Source organism: Cynocephalus volans, chromosome 3 (assembly GCF_027409185.1).
Source record: "Cynocephalus volans isolate mCynVol1 chromosome 3, mCynVol1.pri, whole genome shotgun sequence".
Classification (NCBI taxonomy): domain Eukaryota; kingdom Metazoa; phylum Chordata; class Mammalia; order Dermoptera; family Cynocephalidae; genus Cynocephalus; species Cynocephalus volans.
Window position 1 is genome coordinate 33351259 of NC_084462.1, and position 25190 is coordinate 33376448.

The 25190-nt window shown below is 39.5% G+C and overlaps 2 protein-coding genes and 1 pseudogene across 6 annotated transcripts in view; 2 read left to right on the top strand and 1 right to left on the bottom strand.

Moving 5' to 3' along the window:
* Nucleotides 1-18778, bottom strand: part of LOC134372124 (S-adenosyl-L-methionine-dependent tRNA 4-demethylwyosine synthase TYW1) — a 216539-nt gene extending 197761 nt beyond the window's left edge. For 4 of the 5 annotated variants that reach the window (XM_063089339.1, XM_063089340.1, XM_063089338.1 and 1 more), the window contains exons 1-6: nucleotides 18615-18778; nucleotides 17569-17696; nucleotides 16771-16908; nucleotides 9961-10062; nucleotides 8802-8996; nucleotides 6640-6927 (exon numbers count right to left, since the gene is read on the bottom strand). In XM_063089339.1, coding sequence (XP_062945409.1) covers nucleotides 6640-6927; nucleotides 8802-8996; nucleotides 9961-10062; nucleotides 16771-16908; nucleotides 17569-17696; nucleotides 18615-18618 — 855 coding nt within the window. In that variant the 5' untranslated portion in view covers nucleotides 18619-18778. Of the gene's footprint in view, nucleotides 1-6639; nucleotides 6928-8801; nucleotides 8997-9960; nucleotides 10063-16770; nucleotides 16909-17568; nucleotides 17697-18426; nucleotides 18480-18614 lie in introns of those variants that run through there. The other variant, XM_063089337.1, reaches the window with a different exon arrangement.
* LOC134371681 (S-formylglutathione hydrolase-like) lies at nucleotides 1335-2220 on the top strand (annotated as a pseudogene).
* Nucleotides 18779-19596: 818 nt separating the features above from the next.
* SBDS (SBDS ribosome maturation factor) lies at nucleotides 19597-24950 on the top strand. The gene is made up of 5 exons (XM_063090374.1): nucleotides 19597-19945; nucleotides 20618-20747; nucleotides 21346-21546; nucleotides 22950-23114; nucleotides 24053-24950. Exons 1-5 carry the CDS (start codon nucleotides 19818-19820, stop codon nucleotides 24179-24181), a joined length of 753 nt encoding a protein of 250 aa, XP_062946444.1. The 5' UTR covers nucleotides 19597-19817; the 3' UTR covers nucleotides 24182-24950.
* The last annotated feature ends 240 nt before the right edge of the window (nucleotides 24951-25190 follow it).

Consider the following 25190-nt stretch of genomic DNA (forward strand, 5'->3'; position numbering starts at 1 on the left):
AAAAGGGAATCCTAGGAGGTAAATGAGAGATGGAGCTGAGAGTATCTGCTGAACTCTGGAGACCCTGTTCTGACAGCTGCACAGGAGATTGGAAGAGGAGGTAAAGTCCAGGAGAGGCTGCGAGGAAGAGATCTAACCCAAGACCAGAGTCACAGCTGCAATTCCCTAAGGCCACGTGCTTCTGGTAAAGGTAAACTAGAAACGAACTACATAAAAGAAAAAACCTGAAGGGGAGAAAGAATCTGATTTCCATAATTAACACACTATAACATTCAAAATTTCCACTTTTCAACAAAAAATTATAAAGCAAAGAAACAAAAATTATGGAAACGGTCTGCTATGGTTTGAATGTGTCCCCTCCCAAGTTCATGTATTGGAAACTTAATCCCCAATGCAACAGGGTCAGGAGGTGGGACCTTTTGGGAGGTGTTTAGGTCATGAGGGCTCCACCCTCATAAATGGATTACTGATGCTATAAAAAGGGCTGTGCAAATCAGTTCATTCTCTCTTCCCCTTGCACATTCTGCCACGTGAGGACACAGCAAGGAGGCCCTCGCTAGACACCAGATGCCACCACCTTGATCTTGAAGTTCACAGACTACAGAACTGTAAGAGAATAATTTCTATTCTTTATAAATTACCCAAACTCAGGTATCCTATTACACCAGCACAAAATAGACTAAAACAATGTCCCTGAGGAAACAAAGACATTAGATTTACTACATAAGACTTCAAGTTGACTTTCTCAAATATGCTCAAAGAGCAAAAGGAAACCATAAAGAGCTAAATGAAACAGGGAGAACAATATCAACAAAGACAGAGAAATTATAAAAAGGAAACACAAAGAAATTCTTGAGCTAAAACATATAACGAACTAAAATAAAGAACAAAAAAAGAAAAAAGAAATAAAACATATAACTAAACTAAAAAATTCACAAGAAGGTTTGAATAGCAGATTTAAGCAGGCAGAAGAATCAGTAAATGTGAAGACAGATCACTTGAAATTGTCCAATCTGAAAAATGAACAGAGCCTAAGAGACCTGTAGGATACTATCATGAGTACCCACATACACATACTGCAAACACCACAAGGAGATGAGCATAGAAACAGAAGGAATAGTTAAAGAAATAATGGCTGAAAACTTCCCAAATTTAATAAAAGACATAAATGTATACATCCAAGAAGCCCAAAAAACTCCAAGAAATGAATCAAAATGGCATACCAAAAAAATCCCATAAAACACAAAAGAAGGACTCTCTGTGCTGCAGCCACCACTGGAGGATCATCTGCCCCTTGATGCACATGAAAAAACAAGCAGCAAATGGACAGGAAAAGAATGTCACTGAAACAAATTTCCAGCAGCAAGTGCTTTGGGGTGTTGCAGAAAGTTTTTGAACATAACAGTGTGGAAATGAACTGCAAAATAAGATTTGCTATCTGCTTGCCACCAAAGGCAGAAACTAGAAAGTGCCCTGCAGTATACTGGCTGTCTGGTTTAACTTGCACAGAACAAAATTTCATATGAAATTCTAGTTATCATCAAGCTATGTCACAACGTGGCCTTGTCGTCATTGCTCCAGATACCAGCCCTCATGGCTGCAATATTAAAGGAGAAGATGAAAGCTGGGACTTCGGCACTGGTGCTGGGTTTTATGTGGATGCCACTGAAGAACCTTAGAAAACTAACTACAGAATAACTCTCACATAATGGAGGAGCTTCCCCAACTCATAAATGCCAATTTCCAGTGGATCCTCAAAGGATGTCTATTTTGGCCACTCCATGGGAGGCCATGGAACTCTGATTTATACTTCAAAAAATCATGGAGAACACAAATCTGTGCCAGCATTTCCACCAATTTGCAACCCAGTGTTTTTTCCGTGGGGCAAAAAAGCCTTTAGTGGATATTTGGGAACAAATCAAAATAAATGGAAGGCTTATGATGCCACCCACCTTGTGAAGTCCTATCTATCTAAGTTCTCAACTGGACATACTGATTGATCAAAAAAAAGATGACCAGTTTCTTTCAGATGGACAGTTACTCCCTAAAAACTTCATAGCTGCTTGTACAGAAAAGAAAATACCCATTGTTTTTAGATTACAAGAGGGTTATGATCATAGCTACTTCATTTCAACATTTATTACTGATCACATCAGACATCATGCAAAATGCTTGAATGCATGGAAAACTTCAGATAAAAGAATCTCCTCAGGATTATAAAAGTTATAATAAACAGAATTGCTGAGAAAAAGAGTTCAAAACATTGGATCATAATGCTAAAAGGGCTTTATTCTGTTGTTGAATTACCTTCGAATAAATATATAAAACCTAAAAAAAATTAAAAATTAAAAAATAAACACAAAAGGCAGCATTGGAGAGACTGAGAAGTAAAAAGATGCATGATATAAAGAAAACAGCAAAATGGCAGAAGCGCTTCCTTATCAGTAATCACTTTAATGAAAATGAATTAGACTCTCCAATTAAAAGGTAGAAACATTGGGGTTGGTCACATAAAAGCACAAAAAAAAAGACAGAGACAGGCAGATGGATTTTAAAAAACGTCTACAGATTCACTTTAGATCCAAAGACACAAACAGGTTTAAAGTGAAAGGACAGCAAAAATATATTCTGTGCAAGTAGTAATCAAATGAGAACTGAGGTGACTATCAGACAAAACAGATTCTAAGTCAAAAATTGTTACAAGAGACAAAAAATATTGTATATTAATAAAAGGATCAATCCATCAAAAAGATGTAACAGTTACAAACATTTTACATATCTAACAATAGAGCCCAAAACATATGAAACAAAAGTTGACAGAACTGATGGGAAAAACAGACAGTTCTGCAATTATAGTTGGAAACCACAATATCCCACTGTCAATAATAAAACAACTAGACAGAAGATCATTAAGGAAATAAAGGCCCAGGACAACATTATAATCCAATTGGACCTAACAGACATACACAGAACACTTCACCCAAAAAAAGCAGGTTACACATTTTTCTCAAGTGCACACAGATCATTCTTCAGGACAGACCATATGGTAGGCCACAAAACAAGTCTCAGTAAATGTTAAAAGAATGAAAGCATTCTAAGTATCTCCTCTGACTACTATGGAACTCAATCAAAAAGCATTCAACTAAATAAAATATCTAGGGAAAAATTTAACCAAGGAGGTGAAAGACTTAAATACTAAAAATTCGGGCCGGCCCCGTGGCGCACTCAGGAGAGTGCAGCGCTTGGGAGCGCAGTGGCGCTCCCGCCACGGGTTCAGATCCTATATAGGAATGGCAGGTGCGCTCACTGGCTGAGCGCGGTGCGAACGACACCAAGCCAAGGGCCGGTCACAAAAAGACAAAAAAAAAAAAAAAAAAATACTAAAAATTCAAAACACTGCTAAAAAAATTACACACTACATAAATAAATGGAAGACATCCCATGTTCATGGACTGAAAGATTTAATATTCCTAACATGATAATACTACTCAAAGCAACCTGCAGATCCAATGCAATCCCTATCAAAATTCCAACATTTTTTGCAGAATTCATATAGAATTGCAAGGGGATCCAAATAGCCAAAGCAATGTTTAAAAAGAATAAAGTTGGAAGACTCACAGTTCGTGATTTCAAATCTTACTACACAGCTACAGTAATCAAAACAGTACCAGCATAAAGAAAGACATATAAACCAATGGACTACAATAGCAAGCCCAGAAATAAACACATCTAAGGACAAATGACTTTTGACAAGGGTACCAAGTTCCTCAACAGAGAAATTAGAGTCTTTTCAACAAATGCTGCTGGGACAACTGGATACCACATGCAAAAAAATAAAGCTAGACCCTTGCCTCACACCATATATAAAAATTAACTCAAAATGGATCAAAGACATTAGAGCTAAAACTATGCTCTTTGAAGAAAACATAGGGGTAAATCTTTATTACCTTGAATTTGGCAATGAATTCACATATACCACCCCAAAAGCATGAGCAACAAAAAAACAGATATATTGGATTTCATAGAAATTAAAAAATTTTGTACATCAAAGGACACAATCAAGAAAGTGAAAAGAAAATCTACAAAATGGGAGGGAATATTTGCAAATTATATATCTGATAAAGGTGACTATCCAGAATATAGTAAAGAATGCTTACTACTCAACAACAAAAATTCAAACAACACAATTAAAAAATGGGCAAAGTACTTAAATAAACATTTCTCAAAGGAAAATATACAAATGGCAATAAACACATGAAAAGATGCTCAACCAAATTAGTCATTAAGGAAACACAAGTCAAAATCACAATGAGACACAACTTCACACCTACTAGGACAGCCATAAAAAAATTTTTTAAAAAACGGAAAATGACAAGTGTTGGTGAAAATGTGGAGAAACTGGAACCGTCATACATTGCCAGCAGGAATGTAAAATGGTACACCCACTATGATAAATAACTTGTCAGTTCCTCAAAAAGTAAAACAGAATTACCACATGCCAGCAATTCCACTCCTGGGTATATATATATATACCCAAAAGAACTGAAAACAGGTATTCAAACAAGTGTTCATACTAGCACTATTCATAGAAAAATGTGGAAACGACCAGGATGTCCATCAGTAGATGAATGGATCAACAAAATGTGGTATACACTGGAATATTACTTGGCCATAAAAAGGAATGAAGTGCTGCTACATGCCACAATATGGATGAACTTTGAAAACATAGTAAGTGAAGTAAGCAAGACACAAAAGGTCACACATTATATGATTACATTTATATAAAATCTCCAGAATATATAAATCCATAGAAATAGAAAGCAAATTGGGGGTTGCCAAGCTGGGGGAAGGGAATTGGGGAGTGACTGCTTCATGGGTAAGAGGTTTTCTCTGAAGTGATAAAAAGGTTTTGGAACTCAGCGTAGGTGGTGGTTGCACAACATTGCGAATGTACTAAATACCACAGGATTGTATAGTTTAAAATGGTTAATTTTATGTTATATAAATTTTACCTCAATAAAAAAAGTTTTTAAAAATGTTAAGAGTTAATTGAAGGGAAGATAAGCAAATATAAGCAAAAAAATTGGCTGGGAAAAGAACAAAAAAAGGCTGGAGGATGTAGAATAAAAGAAAAATTTTTATTTGCTCTTTGTGTTCGTTTAGACACAGGTGATTCCAGAGCATATTTATATACTTATGGGGACAAGCCAGTACAGGGGGAGAGACTAATGATACAGGAGAGAGCGATATGATAAACGAAGGAGCCTGGTCCTTGATTCCAGGCCATGGACAGACAGGAGTCTTTGACAGGAACCGGATACCTGGTCTTCTCGAAAGGAGAGATGGTGAAGATTTGTAGAGGGGGTAGGGAGACTATACGAGAGTTCCCCTCTGAGAAGGAGGGCAGGAAACAGCCATCTTGGAGTGTGAGAAAGGAAATGTACAAGGCGTGCAGTGAGACTGGTGGGCAGCACTGGGTGCACGCCCGAGCCTGTGGTCAGGAATCTGTGCTCTAGCAGTAAGGAGCAGGCATGGGGAAGGCAGGCAGTAGGTTTCAACCTAGCTTGGGGTTTGGCTGGTCGAGTTAAAAAATCGAGTGAGAGTGAAGGCAATTGCAGATGTCTACAAAGACTATAAAAATCTAAACTGGGTTCAAGGAGGGAAGTAAAGTAAGCAGTTTCCACTACCCAGTGAAAAGGGATGAGATCAAAAGAATTTTGGGGCCCCAGAGTGAGGTCAGAGTAAGTGTCACAGGAATTTGAATTTCAGAGGTGACCACGAAAGGGAGAGAGCAAGGTCAGCGAAGAAAACAGCTGCTGGAAGGTGAAGCCCATTTGGTTCATTCAGGGTGTGGACCAATCATCTCCATGGATGTCCCAGCCACAAAGATTAGTGATAGGAACAAGGGGGGACAGAAAATGAGTCAGAATTTAAAGTTGTTCCTGAATGACGCAAGTGACCAGGTAACCCAAAAATAATAGCTGGGAAGAGGGCAGAAGTGATGTAGCCTGAAGACATGAGCTTCAGAGGAACTGGGGTATTTGAAGAAGGAAGAAAGACATGCTTAGAATGTGAGGGGAGAAAGAGACGGATCTAGATGACTCGCAGCCTTCAGTCTGAGTGACTAACGGGGTCATTTAGGTCAGGAGGAGAATGAGAGCTGAGAATAATAAGACATGCGCTCAGTCTGGGACACATTTAAGTTCTCTGAGCCTCCATTTCTTTTTTTTTTTTTTTTTTTTTTTTGACTGGTAAGGGGATCGTAACCCTCGGCACGGTGTGATCTGCCAGTGAGCACAATGGCCATCCCTATATAGGATCCAAACCCGTGGTCTCAGCACTACCAGCGCCGCACTCTCCCGAGTGAGTCACGGGGCTGGCCCTCCATTTCTCCATCTGCAAAATGTTGTAAAAATCTGACTCTGACAGTGCAATGATTAAAGAAATGATTAAAGACACATGAAAGTATCTAGCATAATACAGCTTAACTCCTAAAGCCACACTGTCTCTGAACCATCACGTGAGTTTCTGATCTTCCTTCTAACCAGGAGCCAATGAAATGGTTTCTCGGGGCAGAGGTCAGGTGCAGTACCTCCAAACGCGAGAGGAAAGCAGAGAAAAATAAACAGAGACACCCACCTCGGTGTCTCTGTGCTGCAGCTCGTCTTGGGTGGGAGACCCTGGCTCCATTTCCTCTGAGCCACGCTGGTTAGATTTACATTTGCCTTTCTTGCAGCTGCCGCCACAGGACTCTTTCTCTCCTTTACAAAGTGCCTGGAGCCGGAAGATGAACTTGGCCTTCCAAGCTCTGAAGTCAGCTTCGATGCTACCATGCTTGCTTTTAACCACATGGCAGTCACCCTCCCCTCGAGTCACCACACGGTGAGCACCGAGCATCCAGAGCCACTTATCTACGTTTTTGCCAACCTGCAAGAAAAAGACATAGAGGAGCTAAAACATGATCCTCTAAACCAGGTTATTAGACTGCTCTGCAAACACCCAAAGTTCTCGTGGGCCCCTTGGTGCTGGGCTGCTGCTGAGGAAGAGGAAAGGGCTTGGCAACAGGGCCTCAGGTCCTCCAGCACCAGCCTCAACCCAGAAGGCTCCATTTTATATATTCTCATTTTCTGCCAAGATTTTCTATAACAAAGGGACAGATAAACCCTTTCATTAAATAAAAGGTTAATAACCAAAAAAGAATTTAAAAACTACCACTCTAAATCATGGTCAGAATAAAATAGGTATTAACAGAATACATTAGTTCCAAAAAATGTAATAAAGCCAGTGGAACCAAAGCCCATTTAGTAATAAAGGGCAAATGTAACCAGTTTTGTAAGACTCATGATTTCATAAATTCAAAAATTTATTTCATTGTGATATGAAGCAATTAAACTGAACCACAGAGGTTACCAGGAAGTGCAGGTAATAGTTCAAAAACTTAATAGGCTTCCTGAGTGGCAAGACATAAATAAAATTACATACTGAATTTTCCCATTCTTGGTCCAATTCCTTTGAAAATATGGGGGGAAATCTACACCATAATATAACTGAATGAAAACAAGTTTGAAGAAAGCTCCCCACCTCCACCATTGTGGAGGATACCAATATTAATAAAGCAAAGGTAGTTTTAGCAAGCACAGCCCTGTAGTTTAAGGTACAGCCTAACCTTTTAGTATTGCATACAGAAATGCTAAGCTTGGGAAAAACAGAAAACTTTCCCAGGACTAAAGTCTCTGTTGTAGACAAAAAAACTGTAACACAGCAAAAATGCTCGTTCTGAGGACAGTTGTCCTTGGTGAAGCTAAATCTGATGATGGGAAAGTACATGAGCTAAAAGCTTCAAAGTTGTTAGTTAGGGGATGTTCCACATCTCGCCTTCAGTTGTTTCCTTAAGTTTCCTGGGGAACTGAGTGTTGCCATGACGATTATCTCGTTCTTTTTGTAACCACCTGTGTTCCTTTTCTGTAACTTTTTTGCCTGGACAATAAAAACTGAGAGAAAACCTAATGCAGGGTTATTTCCTAGGAATTCTCTCTTGAAGGAATTGCCTGGGATTAACCCCATCTGGGCCTCTCACTGCTCTGGAGAAATGAGCTTTGAGTAATCCTTTGTGTCTCCATCACCTTGGGAGAAGTGATACACCATCACTTGCATTCCAACAAAGACAGGCAAGCAGGCTGGGCTCATCTCTAGGGAGAGGTACACATACAAAAAGCTGGTGACCTTTTAGAACCACTAAGAAACTAAGAGGCTCCATAGTTTTACTTTTTAAAGCTACAGAGAACAGGATGAAAAAGAAAAGGAGTCAAGTTCATTTCATTTACAAAAAAGACTCAGGAAAACAAACATTTTATGTAATGCTTTGTTACATAAACGACAATAAATGATTTTCTTCTATTTCCCTTTAAAACTTAATGAATTAAAGAAAATGAGTTCACCAATTTTTAAAAGTTTGCTTGGACGGTAAAGGTTATTCAACATCAGAACAGGCAACTGAGAGAATACAAAGACTCAGTGATCTTCCATCCACAAGGTCCTGCCTGGGGACAGGAGGCTGGACTCAACAATGTGAAACCAGGCCACTAAGACACTAAACAATATGAGACATATTCATTCATTGTATTTAACAAAAATCTACTCGAGCTTACTACATGGCAAGTTTAGATATGTATGTGTAAGAATTTCCAGCTATAAAGCATAACACGAACAATATATTATTAATACCAAAGTTTATGGATTCTTTCACATACACTTTTTTTAATTAAAGGAGAATTTATCCCTATAATTCAGCATATACCTACCTTGTTGAAGTGTTTCACATAGGCAGAATTTCCCAGGCCAAATACCGCATATCTCATACCCTTCAGGTGAGTTTTGCCAAATCGAAAATCACTGGATGCTTCCTCTAGCCATCTGCAGAACCACTCTGCGCTCTCAGTTGGTCGGCCATCAGTATACGTAGCAACCAGGAAGGCACAGACATTTTTACTAGTAACCTAACCAAGAAAGTAATTGTTTCAGAAGAATATTCAAGATATACATTATCTTAATGAAGAAAACCTTTCTTAAAATGCTGGCATTCACGTCATAATAATCTCTAAAGACAAAGGGTGCTTTCATAAACATCACTCATGTTCAAAAGTGAAAGAAATCACAGCAGGGACACCTTGCGCAGAGGCAAAAACTCATCCATCTCTCTTGCCAACATGCCTCCATATACTATAAATTCCTATCATCTCTGATTTGTCATATTAGAAACAAAATCCAAATCAGTCTAGAAAAAACACAAAAAGATCTCTTAAAAAATTACCTGAAAATTTAAAGCAATACAATTTTTAAACGTAAAGTAACTCAACACTTAGCACCATAATCCACATAAGGAAACAAAATACATCCTCAGTCCTGCTAGCCTAGTATTTTATCTGCTTGAATGCATCTGAACAGTTCCAAGTCATGAGGTTAAGTCACAAGTAATCTCTGGTAAGTTGCAAGTAGTATCTTATTTATAATTAAATATCACAGTTTGCTAATATTTTTTCACAAATAATTTAGAGCAGATTCAAGCTCACTCATTTGCACTCTAATTTGTGCAAATATTAGAGAAAGAAATGGACAGTTACAGCTAGACATTTATCCACTTAAAGGGGGCTGGCAAACTACAACCAACAGGCCATATCTGGTCTGTATATTTAAATGAAGTTTTATTGGAACACAGCCACACTCATTTGTTTACATATTATCCATTGCTGTTTTGCAGCCCAAAGGCATACCAGTAGGAGGCCACGTGAGAATCAGTGCACTGCACCACACATCAACGCTTCTGACTCACACTGAAAACTTAACCAACTGAAATCCCTTAACATGAAAATTAAATTTATTCTGAAGATTCTATTTACCCCAGAAGACAGTAGGTTAACTAAATATGAGCATTTTGATTGAAGAAAAAATAAAATTACCCACCTCTTCCACGAGATGATCATCTGGGTCATATTCTTTAAGATTAATAACTGTCACGGGCAAATCCAGAGAGGAAACAGCTTCGGCAAGAATTGTTGCAAATCCCTAACAGGGGGGAAAAAAAAATCAAACTAAGACTTCAATAAGCCAAATAAGCAAAATATGAGGGTACTTCAAAAGTTCAAGGAAGTTTTTGTTCATAAAAAAAAAAAAAATGTTCAAGGAAGGACTTTTTTTTTTTTTTTTGGCAGCTGGCCAGTATGGAGATCTGAACTCGTATTATCTTTTAATTCCACTTTCCTTGAACTTTTAAAGTACTTCGCATAGCCCTCATTTACTCCGTTGACAGGGAATGTGGCACTCCTCATGAAAAAGTTTTCCAGTGACTGATGTTTACCACCATGAATACAAATACTAGTCTCACTTCTACCATCTTCTCAAGCACCATTATAGAGATCCAAGTAAAGCAAAATATTTCAGCCCAAAATATACTTTGGCATATTTCAAGATGGCAATTCAGAAGGGCTGGAAAAACAAGGATAGCTAGAAGGCTGCCTTTCTTATGGAGATTTGTATCTGTAGAGAAAACTCTGCATGGGTAAGACAAACAGCCAGGCTGTCAGAGGCCCCCTCCCCTGTCTACCATCTATCTATTCTTTTTGCTGGCAGCTGCAAGATCACCTGAGAGACTTTCATCTGCATGACAAGACAGCCTCTGCTTGATTTGCTTTCCTCCCTTCACCTGTGATGCCACCTCCCCAGAGCTCAGAGAAGCTTGGTCCCAGGCCATTTTCTTTGGGATCATTCACTTGCCCTGAAAATCATTTAGTCCTACACTCCCCCTCATCCCCGCTCTCCCCTATGAAGAAGGGTAGATGAATTTCTGTACTCCACTGGCTTACTGGGCAACCAGTCTCCTGCAATTTCTGCTGTAAATGTTAAATTAAAATTTATTATGCCTTTTCTTCTATTAGTCTGCCTTTTGTCAGGTGATTTTCAGTGAACCTTCAGGTGGCGGGGGGAAAGTTTTCCCTTGGCCCTTACAAGATCAATCATTCAACTGTGTTGTTCTCACTCTGTAAGGGTGTATTTAGGATTAAATCTAAATTGGCTTCTTGACATTCTAGCTGTTTTGCCCACTAGAATAAACACAGAAGTATAAAAAGAAATAGTGAAGAGAATGGGAAATATAAACAGGAGCAGGTTGACAGACAGGAGAAAGCCCTAGGGAAGAGTTCATATGCCTGACAGAACCCTAGAGAGGCTCTGCATTCGAAGTCAGCCACTACAGCAAAAAATGCAAGGAAAGCATGGGCAGAAAGAACCAATTAGCCAACAATTTGTGTATGGAACAAATGCACACAGAAGGCTACAAGGCCTAGACATTTACCATTTACCCCCAGGCAAAACACTTGCTAGCTCTTCCCCAAACAAATGAACCAACTGTTTGAAGAAAGCTAAAACTTCTAGCCAGAAGTCAGCTCTCCAGGAAAATGACCTCCTCTTTTTGCTTGGTAGTCTGACACTTGACTTCCCACCTGCCAGGGCTATTAGCTGAAGCTACTTCATTTATTGAGCATATATCATGCCAGTCTTGTTTCTGGGCAATATAGTAGTCCCTCTTATCTGAGGTTTCGCTTTCCACAACTTCAGCTACCAGCAGTCAACCATGGTCCAAAAAAATTAAATGGAAAATTCCAGAAATAAACAATTCACACATTTCAAAATGTGCACAGTTCTGAGTAGTGCAATGAAATCTCACGCCATATGGTGCCATTCCACCCAGAATCACCCCTTTGTCCAGAGTGTCCAGGCTGTATACTACCTGCCTGTTGGTTACTTAAGAGGCATCCTAGTTATCAGACTGAAAAAACATAGTATATTCAGGTTGAATATCCCCTGTGCGAAATGCTTGGAACCAAAAGTGTTTCAGATATCAGACATTTGGGTATTTTGGAATATTTGTATTATACTTCCTGGTTCAGCATCTCTAATCTGAAATCTGAAATCCAAAATGCTCCAGTGAGCATTTCTTTTGAGTACGATGGCAGTACTCAAAAAGTTTTGGACTTTGGAGCATTCTGGATTTTTGGATTAGGGATACTCCACCTAATAGGGAACTACCTGCGATTTCAGGCATCCATTGGGGATCTTGGCATGTATCCCGTGGATATGGGGGGACTACTATTATACAACAATAAACAAGACAAACATAGCCCTGCCCTCAAGAAGCTTAAGTTTTGCTGCTAAAACAAAGGCCAAGGGTTCAGACCCCCCTACCAGCCAGCCACAAAAAAAAAGGAAGCTTATGTTCTAATTGATAAGAGTAAACACAGCAATGAGAAAATAGAGAATATCAGATGGTGATTAGTGTTATGGAGGAAAATTAAATCAGGATAAGGGAAAAGAGTACAGGGATTAGGGGTGAGGGAGAGTTGTTATTTTACATAGGAGGATAAGGACAGGTGTGTAATAATATTTGGTCTTTGTCCCCAGCACACAGTTCCTAAAACTATTGGAATTTACTCTTTTGTATGCCAATGAAATGACTCATTAGGAGGAGCCTTAGGTAGCTTCGAGATGGGGGATGGTCCCCCAAAAATGAACCACATGATTAGAGTTTAAACTCAGCACTCCCCCCACACCTCTGGGAAGAGGAGAGGGGCTGGAGATTTTTAATCATCAATGGCCAATGATTTAATCAATCATGCCTACATAATGAAACCTTTGGCAAAAAACCCTAACAACTGGGTTTGGGGAGCTTCTGGGTTGGTGAACACACTGATGCACTAGGAAGGAGGAAGCTCAGAAAGGGTATGGAAGTTCTGTCCACCCATACCCCTCCATACCTTGCCCTATGCATCTCTCTCATTTGGCTGCTCCTTTGTTGTATCCTTCATAACAAACTGGTAAACGTAAGTTAAGGGATTTCCTGAGTTCTGTGAGTTGTTCTATCGAATTATCAACCATGGGGAGGAGATTGTAGGAAACCTCAAGTTTACAGCTGGGATTTGCAACTGGTGTTTAAAGTGGGAACACTCTTGTGGACTAAGCCCTTAAACCTGTGGAGTTTGATGATAACTCCCAAGAGTTAAGAGTAAGAACTAGAGAAATGGAGTGAAAAACAGACAAGTATCTGGAGTCAGAAACCACAGCAACAGGACTCAAAGATAAAGTAAGATTTGAGCGAAACCTAAAGGAAGTGAGAGAGCAGGCCATAAGGTAATCCCAGGAAGAGGGAGCATTTAGGTACAAAGGCCCAAAGAAGGGGGCACACTTGGCAAGGAGGTAATAAGAGAGAAGAAGGGAGGGCCGGCCCGTGGCTCACTTGGGAGAGTGTGGTGCTGATAACACCAAGACCACGGGTTCGGATCCTATATAGGGATGGCCGGTTAGCTCACTTGGGAGAGCCTGGTGCTGACAACACCAAGTCAAGGGTTAAGATCCCCTTACCGGTCATCTTTTTTAAAAAAAAAAAAAAAAAAAAAGAGAGAGAGAGAAGAAGGGGAGACCAAGGAGATGAGGTAAGAGAGCTATCAGAGAGCCGCATGGGTGGGCCTCCTCGCCACCATAAGGACCTTGGCTTTTACTCTAAATGAATGAAGGGTCAAGGCAGGGTTCTAGGCAGAGGGGTAATGTGATTTCCCATAAGTTTCAGAGTCACTGAGGAAACTGTGAGAGTACACTGGAGTCAGAGGAGAGCTGGCAGCCGAGACAAGGAGAGCAACAGTAAGCCGACCACCGTAATCTAGACAATGCAGGACAGTGGTCTGGGGCAGGGCCATGGCAGTGAAGGTAGGGAGAAATGACTGGAATCTGGGTCTGTTCTCAAAGTGGAACAAACAGGACTTGCTGATAGATTGGATGTGGGTTTTATGAAAAAGAGAGATATCAAGGTTTTTGGACTAGTCAACTAGAAGGATAAAGTTACCACTTACTGAAACAGACTAGAAGTTCAGTATTGAGCATATTGATTTTGAGGTGCTTACTAGACATCCATACGAATATCTAATATAGGTAACTGGACCTGAGAGTATGGAGTTGAGAGGAACAGCTCAGATTAGAAACACAAATTTGCAAATCATCATCTAATACAGGGGTCAGCAAACTCAGGCTTGCAGGCTACATGCAGCCCTCTGCCTGTTCTATACATAGAGTTTACTGGAACACAGCCATGCCCAGTATTTACGTTGTCTACGGCTGCTTCCACACTCCATCAGCAGAGCTGAGCAGTTGCAAAAAAGACTGCATGGCTTGAGAACCTAAAAAATATATATAAAACACGGGGCTAGCCAATTAGCTAAGTTGGTTAAAGTGCAGCCTCACAACACCAAGGTCAAGGGTTCAGTTCCCCACACAGGCCATCCTCCAAAAAAATAAAGTGTATATATGAAATAAAATATCTGACCCCTAGAAGAAAGTTTGCTAGCCCATTCTATCTATTAAGTAGAATTTAAACCCCTAGATAATAAGATCCCTTAAAGGGAGTATGGATTAAGACATAGTCTCAGGGATTGTGTCCTGAGACATTCCTATCTTTAGGAGCCAAGAAGATGAAGAGAAACCAGCAAATGATAGTAAAGCAGAAAAAGAATCAAGAGAACACTGTATTGAAAGCTAAATGAACAAAGTATTTCAAGAACAAAGGAGAGATCATGCAGCATGAACGTCACAGGAGCATGTACAGGCAGGCCTATCTGAAGTGGTTCAAGATCAGGAGTAGAGAAATTGAAGACAGCAAGCACAGACAACATGCAGAAGGAGTTTTGCTATAAAATACAGTAGAAAATTGGGGTGGTAAAGGGAGGTATGGAGCCAATGTCCTGACCAACCCTGCACAGAGCATTCAGTGAGAATTTACAACTAGAGTAAACAAGTCTGTTCACACAGTAAAAGAAAATCTACACCAGCCACTCATCATTCTGTCCTCACTATGAACAGAAAATCATGGATCACCAAGAACATGATGAGAACAAGCAGCAGGAAAGAGTAATACCAGCAGAAGAAAAACTAAGAAAGCAAATAAACCAGGAATAGAAAAAGGAATTCAAGCAGATATATTCTTAAATTAAGAACAAGATACTATAAAAACTGAATAAAAAACAAAAAGGCATTTTTGCAACTAAAAATACAATAGCTGAAATAAGACATTCAAAAATGTTTCAAATGGAAATCCAAGAGTTCAGGAGGAAAAGAAAAAGTTGCAAAAAGCACAACAGAAAAGTTTTTAAACATAGATAGAATGACCATCCAAAAGGTCCAACATCCAACTAACAGGAGTCCCAGAAAGAAAGACTGAGAAAATGAAAAGGAAAAACATATATCCAAGAAATACTAGCAGATCTAATGCACACAAATCTTCAAAACAAAAGAGCCCAAGTGTCCAGAACAATGACCAAAAAAAGATCCAACCTAGTCACCTTCTCACAAAATTTCCAAAAATCAAGGACAAAGCAATGATCCTAAAAACTCCCAGGAACAAAAAAAAATTAAGTCATCTACAAAGGACTGAGAGCATCAGCTTTCTCATCAGCAACACTATCTTCTAGAAGACTATGAAGAGATGCCTTTAACATTATAAGGAAGAAATTTTTAATAGTCTCTCTACAGAGCCAAATATGAACCAATCTAATGTGAAAGTAGAATAAAGAAATATTCAGATGGCACAGCATTAAGATGGGAGTCAGCTATCTAACCTATATCAACTATGATGTCAATAACAATATTAAGCCACTGAGATTTGAGGTTTCTTTATGTTATCTAATATAAGGAGCCAATAACTTTTGTTTAATGTTGATACATCTAGAAACACAACATAAGCAAGTTATATAGTTAAAGAACTAACCATCAGAGGAAATAAAAATAGAAATTGTTAAAAGAGGTACTCTGGAGAGCACTATTCGTTATAAAGCTTCTGTATGCCTGGACTTGTTACCATACACAAGTGTTTATTTGATCTTTTAAAAAATTTAAAAATATGCATAAGGAGGCTCTGAATAAGGTCTTTTGTGAGCAACATTTTTGGCTTCTCAGATGCCTGTTTATCTTTCTTCGGGTTTCCTGCTTCTGTTGCTTAAGGTTAAACTTGATAAGAAACCTTCAACTTCCATAGGGAGCAAAGTACCTGCGCTGGAATAGTGAAAACCTAAGAAGGACTATACTGTACAATACCCACAGAGGGCAGTAGAACCCTCTTTAGCAGTATACAAAAATAACAGACCTTGATTTTTTTTTTATAATTCATTTTCATGCTAGGCTTACTTAGAATCTTTTCCTAGAAAGCACTAAATAGCTGTGACCTTCATAACAAAGATGCAGGTAACATCTAATTACAATCAAAGAATGGGATGCACCTTTTAGCTAGGTATTTGCAGTGTATATCTACCTTAATGTCTACTTTTAACGCTTTTAACACTATGAGAAATGAAACCACACTTCATTAAGTAGATGCCTAAAGTTGTGAAAGTCGGGGCCCATACTGGACCACTACTGTTGCCATTCTCTTTCATCATCCCCTACTCCTACACACACAAGCATCATTAATGCACTCAGAACTCTCTCCATCCTGCTGAGGCAGAAGCAAGTTTTAGAACAAAAACCCCTCATGAAAGTGACCACCCACAGAGCTGTAGTTGAGCACAAGAGATGAAACCCACCCACCATCCCAGAAAGGAAAAACATATAATGGAAAAAGGGAGGAAAAAGACCAAAAAAGATTAGAACACCAATTCAGTTCACTGCTAAAGGGTGCTTTTCAGAGATTTTCTTAAAATGTCAGGAAACCAAAGGAAAAGCATCATATAAAGGTCTTACCTTTGCAGTACCAGTCTGGGAACCATAGAAAATCTTCACTCCAGACACAAAGATTTCCTTCTTTTCAAGGGAGATATAACCATTTGTCACAAAATCCCGACCTGCTTTTGGTACAGATTTGTCCTGTGATTTCTTGACCTTGAAGATAAATGATTACATAAAATCCATGAAGTCCAAATCTTTTCCCAACTTTGGTAGGGATGAAAATTAACACACATACTGGCCCTCTTTATTATTCTCTTAATGTTTCTGTTTGTCTTCTCAAACATTAACCCCTTAGTATAATTAAGTCCTTAAAAGGCAAGGACCCACATTTTTTAAGACTATAATGATTCCCATTCCCTCCAGGGTAAAACTATACAGGCTTTCATCCATAATGTGTTTTAGTGGAATAACAGTAGGAATTTATTTTCTGTTCCTTAATTAGTGGAAAGAAAAGAAAGAAATACTACCCCTTTAAGGTGCAAAACAGATTTGTTTTTCTTATAAAAGGTTAATTTTTCATTACAAAAGCTTCCTGTATCTTAAGAAAAAGACATTCACAACACATCAAAGAAAAAGTAAATAACTTACTTAGTCCATAACAACTTAGTCTCTAAAACTTAGACATAGAGAAGAAATTTTTTTAGGTATTTAAAAACATGTCGAGACCAAACATAAAAGTGATTTAAAGTTCCTTTTAGCTTTTCTATATTTTTCTGAAAGGCTAGGAAAATCCGCACTCTAAGTTTTCTATAAAATCTGACGCCTAAATAATACTCATTAAAAAAAAAAAAAAAAAAAAAAAGCTCCACTTACCTGCTTCTTGATGACAATCTGCACACAAATCCAAAGGCTAATGCCAAAGGCAAAGCCCAAATAAATGTAAAACCTGTTTATCCATAATGATACTAAAGGTGAGAAGTCCCACATATCCAAAGAAAGGTCTAAATTTAAAAAGACACATACATGCATTTTATTTAAAGTTGCATAGGCAAAGATGTCCATCCCTGCTTAAAGAATAAAAACCAAAACCAACCTTCATGTTCAACAACCCAGCTAAGAAATCTACTATAAGAAACCAACTCTAGAGCTGGCCAGTTAGCTCAGCTGGTTAGAGTGTGGTGTTCAAAGGTTCGGATCCCCCTACCCACCAGCCGCCAAAAGAATACAAAATAAATTTTTTAAGTCAAATCTAATAAAAATAATACGCTCTGTAGTAAGGTAATAAAATTATCAGAATGATGACGTTAACTCAAAAAAAACAATGTAAAATTGTACCTTCATTTGGACATAAGCATTTGGAAGAAAAGGGAACATGAAGTGACAACAGCTCCATGTGGAAAAGAATTAATTTTGGTGTGTTATGCTCGCTCCATAAAAAAACAGCAGTGAAAGTAGTACCTTTTTTATAGTTGTATTTTTAACGGAGACTTTGGAAAGGACTCTCAAATACAGTAACTGACCTCACGCCCCACTTTTTGAAGGGAGATATGCATGCACTTGGCCTCAAATGTTGAACCTGGGAGCAATTTCGAAAGGCGAAACTTGAAGTTTAGGATATGCAGGGGTGCTCCAACCCTAAAAAGGACCAAAACTCCCAATACACGTGGGTAAGGTAGGGGAGTCAGTTTTCTCTGCCTTTGGGGTTAAAAGCGTAGTTCCTTCTAAACTCACCCTTTCGCCTCAAAAGGCAAAAGCCTGGTCAACAGTAGGGGTCAGTGCCCCCTTGCTCCCAGCGGCAACTGACTAGTGCAACGAACTCTGGAGGAAAGCGCTCAGGGCGCCGCTCCGCTGGGAGAGGGTCTCAGAAAACCGCGTTCCTGCCCTCCCGCCCCACGATCCTGTCTGCCGGGGGCCCTTACCCATTCTCCTCAGAGCCCGAGCCTTGTGGACCGACAGGAGACTAGGGCCTCGGACCTGGAAAGCGTGGTGGCCGGCGCGGGCCCCCTGTCGCTCGGAGACAGCTCGAGCTTCCTGGCCGCGTTAACAGTCAGTCCAGAGCCGCGGAGCAGGGGGCAGCCATGCCACTCACGGGCCCGTCCGGATTGGCTCGGAGGGAAAAGGGGTGGGCCCAGGGAGAAGCCCGGGAGAGGAGGCCGGAATGCCCCAATCCCTGCTCTGATTGGCTCAGAGGGGAAAGAGGCGGGGCCAGAGGGAAGCACCGCCCAGAGCTCCCCGCGCCGAAGCCCGAGCGCTTCCGGCTCTGCTCGGATTGATTCATAGTGGGAAGGGGCGGGTCCGGAAAGAAGCACAGTCAAAAAATGAGTGACATGAAAGAAAAAGGGGAAGGGGGAGGGGTTGCTAAAAGAGACTAGGTGACATCAACCAAATGCAATCTGTGGTCCCGTTTGATTCTCAATTGTAACAGACAGACAGTAAAAAGGCATTATTTAAGGGAAATTGGAGTATGGACTGGCTATTAGATGATGGTTAATCTCGTTGGATGTGTCTGTTAGGGGTGAAGACTGAAGGAAGTACTTACGGCTTCAGCCCGTGATACGGTTTAAAAAACGCCAGCAAAAATGAGGAAGGGGAATAAAGCAAGAATGGCAAAATGTTGATAATTGTTGAAGCAGGGTTGTAGGTGCATGGGGGTTCATTACACTTTTCTACTTTTTTTTTTTCCATTTTTTGTTAGTCTCTCCATTTTTCTATGTTAAGATTTTCCATAATAAAAGATTAAAGTGGGTGTGGCCCCTGAATTCCGCAGAACTATGTGGAGCCAGGCTGTGTTTCCACCCGGTCAGTAAACATCAGCCACCAATCTATCTTTAGCTCATTGGTTAAAGTAAAATAGTTAAGGAAGAGCACCTCCCTTTTCGGGCGCGGAGAGATGTCGTAAAAAGCCACAGTGCGCAGGCGTCGTTGAGCTCTCTTCCTTGCCCACGGTCCGCACTGTCTGCCGCCTGCGCAGTACATCAGCCGGGTGCATTGTGGCCGTTGCCCGGGGGGAGGTGGTCGCGGCGCCCCGCACTCGGCGGTTGTTAGGGTGCCGCACGCCGCCGGTCGTTCCAGCGAGGCGCTGGTGGCGCTCAGGCTGCCCCCGGGGTCCGTGAGCAGCCACCATGTCGATCTTCACCCCCACGAACCAGATCCGCCTCACCAATGTGGCGGTGGTACGCATGAAGCGCGCCGGGAAGCGCTTCGAAATCGCCTGCTACAAAAACAAGGTCGTCGGCTGGCGCAGTGGCGTGTGAGTGACCCTGGCCGGGGCCGGTAGCCTCCGGGCGGTCTTCCTCCGGTCAGGTCGAGTGGATGGGCCAAGCGGGGTCTTGTCAGGGAAGGAAGTGGAAAACTTACTCCGGGTGTGAGCTGAGACGTTGCTGTCCTTCCCGAGCTTGACGCTTAAACCCAGGGTTCCTTTTTTATTGGGTTGGTTCAGATTGGGTTGTTGGTTTGGAGGTTTGGTTGGTTGGTGTCATAAAAGCTACAGCCAAGAAACCCCGTAATTATGGTCTTTTTCCTAGAGTAATGATGAAGGCTAGGAGCCTAGTCTTCCATATACCATGGAGGTATAGTAAGAACGTCTGATGTCACAGACCTCAGTTACCCAATAGTTTGCCCGAAGTGCGTAGTGTCCTCACTACTGCCATCTAGGGACCGGCATTCCGTGACAGCAGCCTTCCCCACCCCGTCTCACCCCACCCCCGTGTTTCATAAATACTCTGACGTTTTTCTCCAGTGAGTAGATTGGAATACAGATGCCGTTCTGAGTTTTGAGAATGATCCCTCCACACTAGGGGTCATCTTAGGAGTATTTGTTGTTTCTTACTATTTATGTCGTTGTCATCCTTGTATTCAAATGTGAATGCATTTCCAAGTTTCAAGTGTATTCACATAGGACTTTCTCTCCTGCCCTTACAAGGGAAAAAGACCTTGATGAAGTTCTGCAGACCCACTCAGTGTTTGTAAATGTTTCTAAAGGCCAGGTTGCAAAGAAGGAAGATCTCATCAGTGCATTTGGAACAGATGATCAAACTGAAATCTGTAAGCAGGTGGGTTCTTCCAGCAGCAGCATAACTGACCCTAATATTCATCTGTAGTGTTAAGTACTTGTAGTATGTTAAACTGTAGAGTATCTTTTTTGGAGAGAACAGTTACCATGCAATAACGTGAGCTTCAGAACATCACTTTTAATAATACAGACTACGGGGAGCTGACTGGTTAGCTCAGTTGGTTAGAGCGTGGCCTTTACTGGCCAACCGCCCCGCCTCCTCCTCCAAAAAAAATATGGATGTTTTCTGCCAAAACCTCCAGAAATTAAATTTCCTGCTAAATTACCTCATTTTATCCAGTTATCTATTTTTTAATGTGATATTTCTGAAAATTAAATTTCTTTTCAAGTATTTCATCTTTCAGACCCTTTGCCGAGATTGTGTTTTCCCCTTCACCCACCGGATCCTCAAGTGAAATTTTGGAGCACAGCATAATCCAATGCATCCTTTAGGCAAAGCTCAAATTATTGCCTACATATCAGTAACTGAAGAGGATGAAATTTAATTTTCTCCCCCGTTATTCAATCTTATGGTTAGTTAACAAATAATGTGTATTAGAGAAAGATACTGCTTTCTTAAATTTGTTGGGTTTTCTTAGATTCTAACTAAAGGAGAAGTTCAAGTATCAGATAAAGAAAGGCACACACAGCTGGAGCAGATGTTTAGGGACATTGCAACTATTGTAGCAGACAAATGTGTGAACCCTGAAACAAAGAGACCATACACTGTTATCCTTATCGAGAGAGCCATGAAGGACATCCACTATTCAGTCAAACCCAACAAGAGTACAAAACAACAGGTGAGTGGGTTTTAATGTCATCAAAGCTTATCCATGAAAGTCAGTTTTCCCTGAACAAATCATTAAAATAATGGGTGTGCATGAAAAGCAAGTGGGTAGGAGGTTTAGGGGAAGAGTGGGGGGAAAGGATGGCAGTTGTAAGGAGGGGTAATGCAATATTATTTAACTAAACACAAATAAACGTCAGACTCTAACCTTCCTATCCAATCAAACCTTTAAAGACAAAACTTGAATTTTTAAAGAGTCATTTTAACTCTTTAGATTTTTTTTATTTATACATAATTCACATACCATGAAAGTCATCCTTTTTTCAGACTCCATATAGGCCAGCCACAAAAAAAAAAAAAATTAGAAAGTCACTCTTTTAAAGTGTACAATTCAGTGGTATATTCACAAAATTATGGAACTTTCCCTACTACCTAATAAGAAGACTTTCATCACCCCAAAAAGAAATCCTGTACCTATTAGCAGCCAGTCCTCATTGACAAGCCCTGGCAACCACTAATTTACTTTCTTTCTCTATGAACTTATCTGTTCTGAACATTTCATATAAATGGAATCATAGAATATGTGCCCTTTTCAAGGTTCATCTATGTAGGACGTGTTAGTGTTTCACTTTTTTTTTTTTAAGGCTGAGTAATATCCCATTGGATGGAAATACCACATTTTGTTTCTCCATATATCAGTTGATGGACATTGGGTCATTTTCACTTTTTAATTATTATGAATAATGCTGCTATGAAATTCATTACAAGTTTTTGTGTGGACATATGTTTCCATTTCTTTGTATCTGGGAGTAAAATTGCTAGGTCGTGTGATAACTCTATATTTAACCTTTTGAGGGACTGCCAAAACGTTTCCCAAACAGCTGCACCGTTTTACATTCCCACCATCAGTGTATGAGGCTTCCAGTTTCTCTACATCGTCAACAACACTTCTTGTCTGCCTTTTTGTGGTATCCTGTGGTTTTGACTGGCATTTCCTTAATAACATGATTTGAGCATATTTTCATGCTTAATGATGCTTTGTATTCTTTGAACAAATCTCTGTTCAGATTCTTTGCCCATTTTTTAATTGCCTGTTTTTGTCTTTTCATTGTTGAGATGTAAGAGTTCATTATATATTCTGGATACTAGTTCCTTATCAAATATATGCTTTGCAAATATTTTCTCCTATTCTGTTGATTGTCTTTTCACTTCCTTTTCACAGAAGTTTGAAGCACAAAAGTTTTTAATCTTAATAAGGTTCAGTTTTTCCATTTTTTCTCTAGTTGCTTATGTTCTTTGTGTCATACCTAGGAAACCATTACCTATCAAACTGGATGGAATCTGTTTTTGAGTATCTTATGAAATAATGCAGCAGAAATAAAGAAGTTACAGATGTTCTCAATTTTATCTTGATAGGCTTTGGAAGTGATAAAACAGTTAAAGGAGAAAATGCAGATAGAGCGTGCTCACATGAGGCTTAGGTTCATTCTTCCAGTGAATGAGGGGAAGAAGCTGAAGGAGAAGCTCAAGCCACTGATCAAGGTTATAGAAAGTGAAGACTACAGTCAACAGTTAGAAATTGTAAGATTAAAATGTTCTTATTTCTTTGCATCCATGTTGCCAAAACAGTTTATTCTCTAGTCATAAATGTGTAAGAAACATTTAGAAGCTGTGATAAGTAAGATATTTCCAGAAATATTTTACCTAGGATTAGGTTAACATGTCATGGTCTAAGTAGAACTAAATTGTAGTTAAGCACACTTGGGATTTTTTGTTTTTTAGTTAAATTATTCATCCTAAAAATTATGTTGGTCGTGTTCATTTTAGATGAGAGACTGTATTTTACCGTGAGTCTATTATGGGGCAAACAGAAATAAGACTAAAAGTTGGTCGGCCTCATTTACCATAGACATTTTAAAGCAGCAGCAAAAACGGTGTGTGTTTGGGTCCTCACCTCACAGCTGCAAAGGTAGTGTGAATTCAGCTGTCTGCAAATTCATGTCTTTGGGGCTTTGCAGCTTCTTACGAAATCAGTGAGCTATAAAGGATTGTTGAGTATTATGAGTATCTACTGTAGATGTGAAAAAACACATTTGAAGTTGTGAAACAACATGATTTGAAGTTATCAAATCTTTTTAATACATTACACATGGCTTTTAAATAGGTCTTCAAACTGCTTTTTCTCCTTCGTATGCGGAGGTGATTTTCATTGCACGATGAAATTTAATGCTAAATTTTAAAATGAAAACGACCGTAATTTTCTAGTCAACCCCTTCATTTTGCAGCTAAGGAATCTAGATCAGTCTTTAAACAGGGGCCTACATGGATACTCAAGGGCAGAGGCTGGACTGGCACCCAGTCTGCTACCCTTTCCATTGTCTTATCTATTGCACCATAGAACTGTAGTGTTAGAGATATCTGGAAAGCACTGTTTATTTGTCTTAAAGGAAGTTAAAGCTGAATTTATTCTGTTGTGTCGCTCATCTTCATGTGATAAACAGCTATGTTGAATGTTTCAGGTGTGTCTGATTGACCCAGGCTGCTTCAGAGAAATTGATGAGCTAATAAAAAAGGAAACAAAAGGCAAAGGTTCTTTGGAAGTACTCAATTTGAAAGATGTGGAAGAAGGAGATGAGAAATTTGAATGACATTCATCCATCTCTTCAGCTATAAAACACTAAAGCATTTTTGTTTCCAACAGCAGTTTTATTTCTGTGATCTGCCAAATACTTCCTCAAACTATTTGACATCTTCCATCTTTGTGTTAAACATGTACACTAAAAGACTTTCCTACATAAGTATAATAATGTGGGAATGATTTCATTTTAATTATAAATTGGGGTTTTAGGCAATAATGAAAAACCCACCATACAAAGTCCAGAGCAGCATTTTGCTGCTGTCTCACACTGTTATAGCTTTCCAAAGCAAAAGTTATTTAAGGCGACTTTTGTGGATAAAAAGTTAAGTTTGAGGGCTGGCCAGTGAGCTGAATTGGTTACAGCACAGTGTTATAACATCAAAGTCAAGGGTTCAGATCCCTGTACCAGCCAGTTGCCAAAAAAAAAAAAGTTTTATACATTATAGTAGGATTATTGGGGGGTTATATCTGTATGACAAAAAGAGTATTTGCTGAAAAAGAAAACATATAATGTCTTATATCTACTTAACAAAATTTGTGTATAGGTGTAACTATCATGTCCTGATGTGAGGCTTGGATGGTGACTTCTTCATTATCTGAAATGTAGATATTATAATGACTGTGCAGGACTTAAAAGTTTCATTGAACATGCTGCCATAAGTTAGATTATTCTTGGTAAAAAATAAAGTCGTTTATTTCTAATTCTTAAAGTTTATAATATATTAATATAGCTAAAGGTATATGTAATCAATAAAACCACTCTTATTTTTATTAAACTATGGCTTGTGTTTCTAGACTGCTTCCTAAGAAGAGTAAGTCACTGTGGAGTGCTTAGAACAGGGCCTGTTCTGATAAACACCTGATAAATCTTAGTTGACGTTATTTGGGATGTGATTGAATTTAATTGTTTTAGTATTTAAACACTTAATGGACATAGTGCAAATTTTTTTAAAAATACTTACACTCAAAAGAGATACATTGTAGAATATGTTACTCACTAAAAATAAACATACTGATTT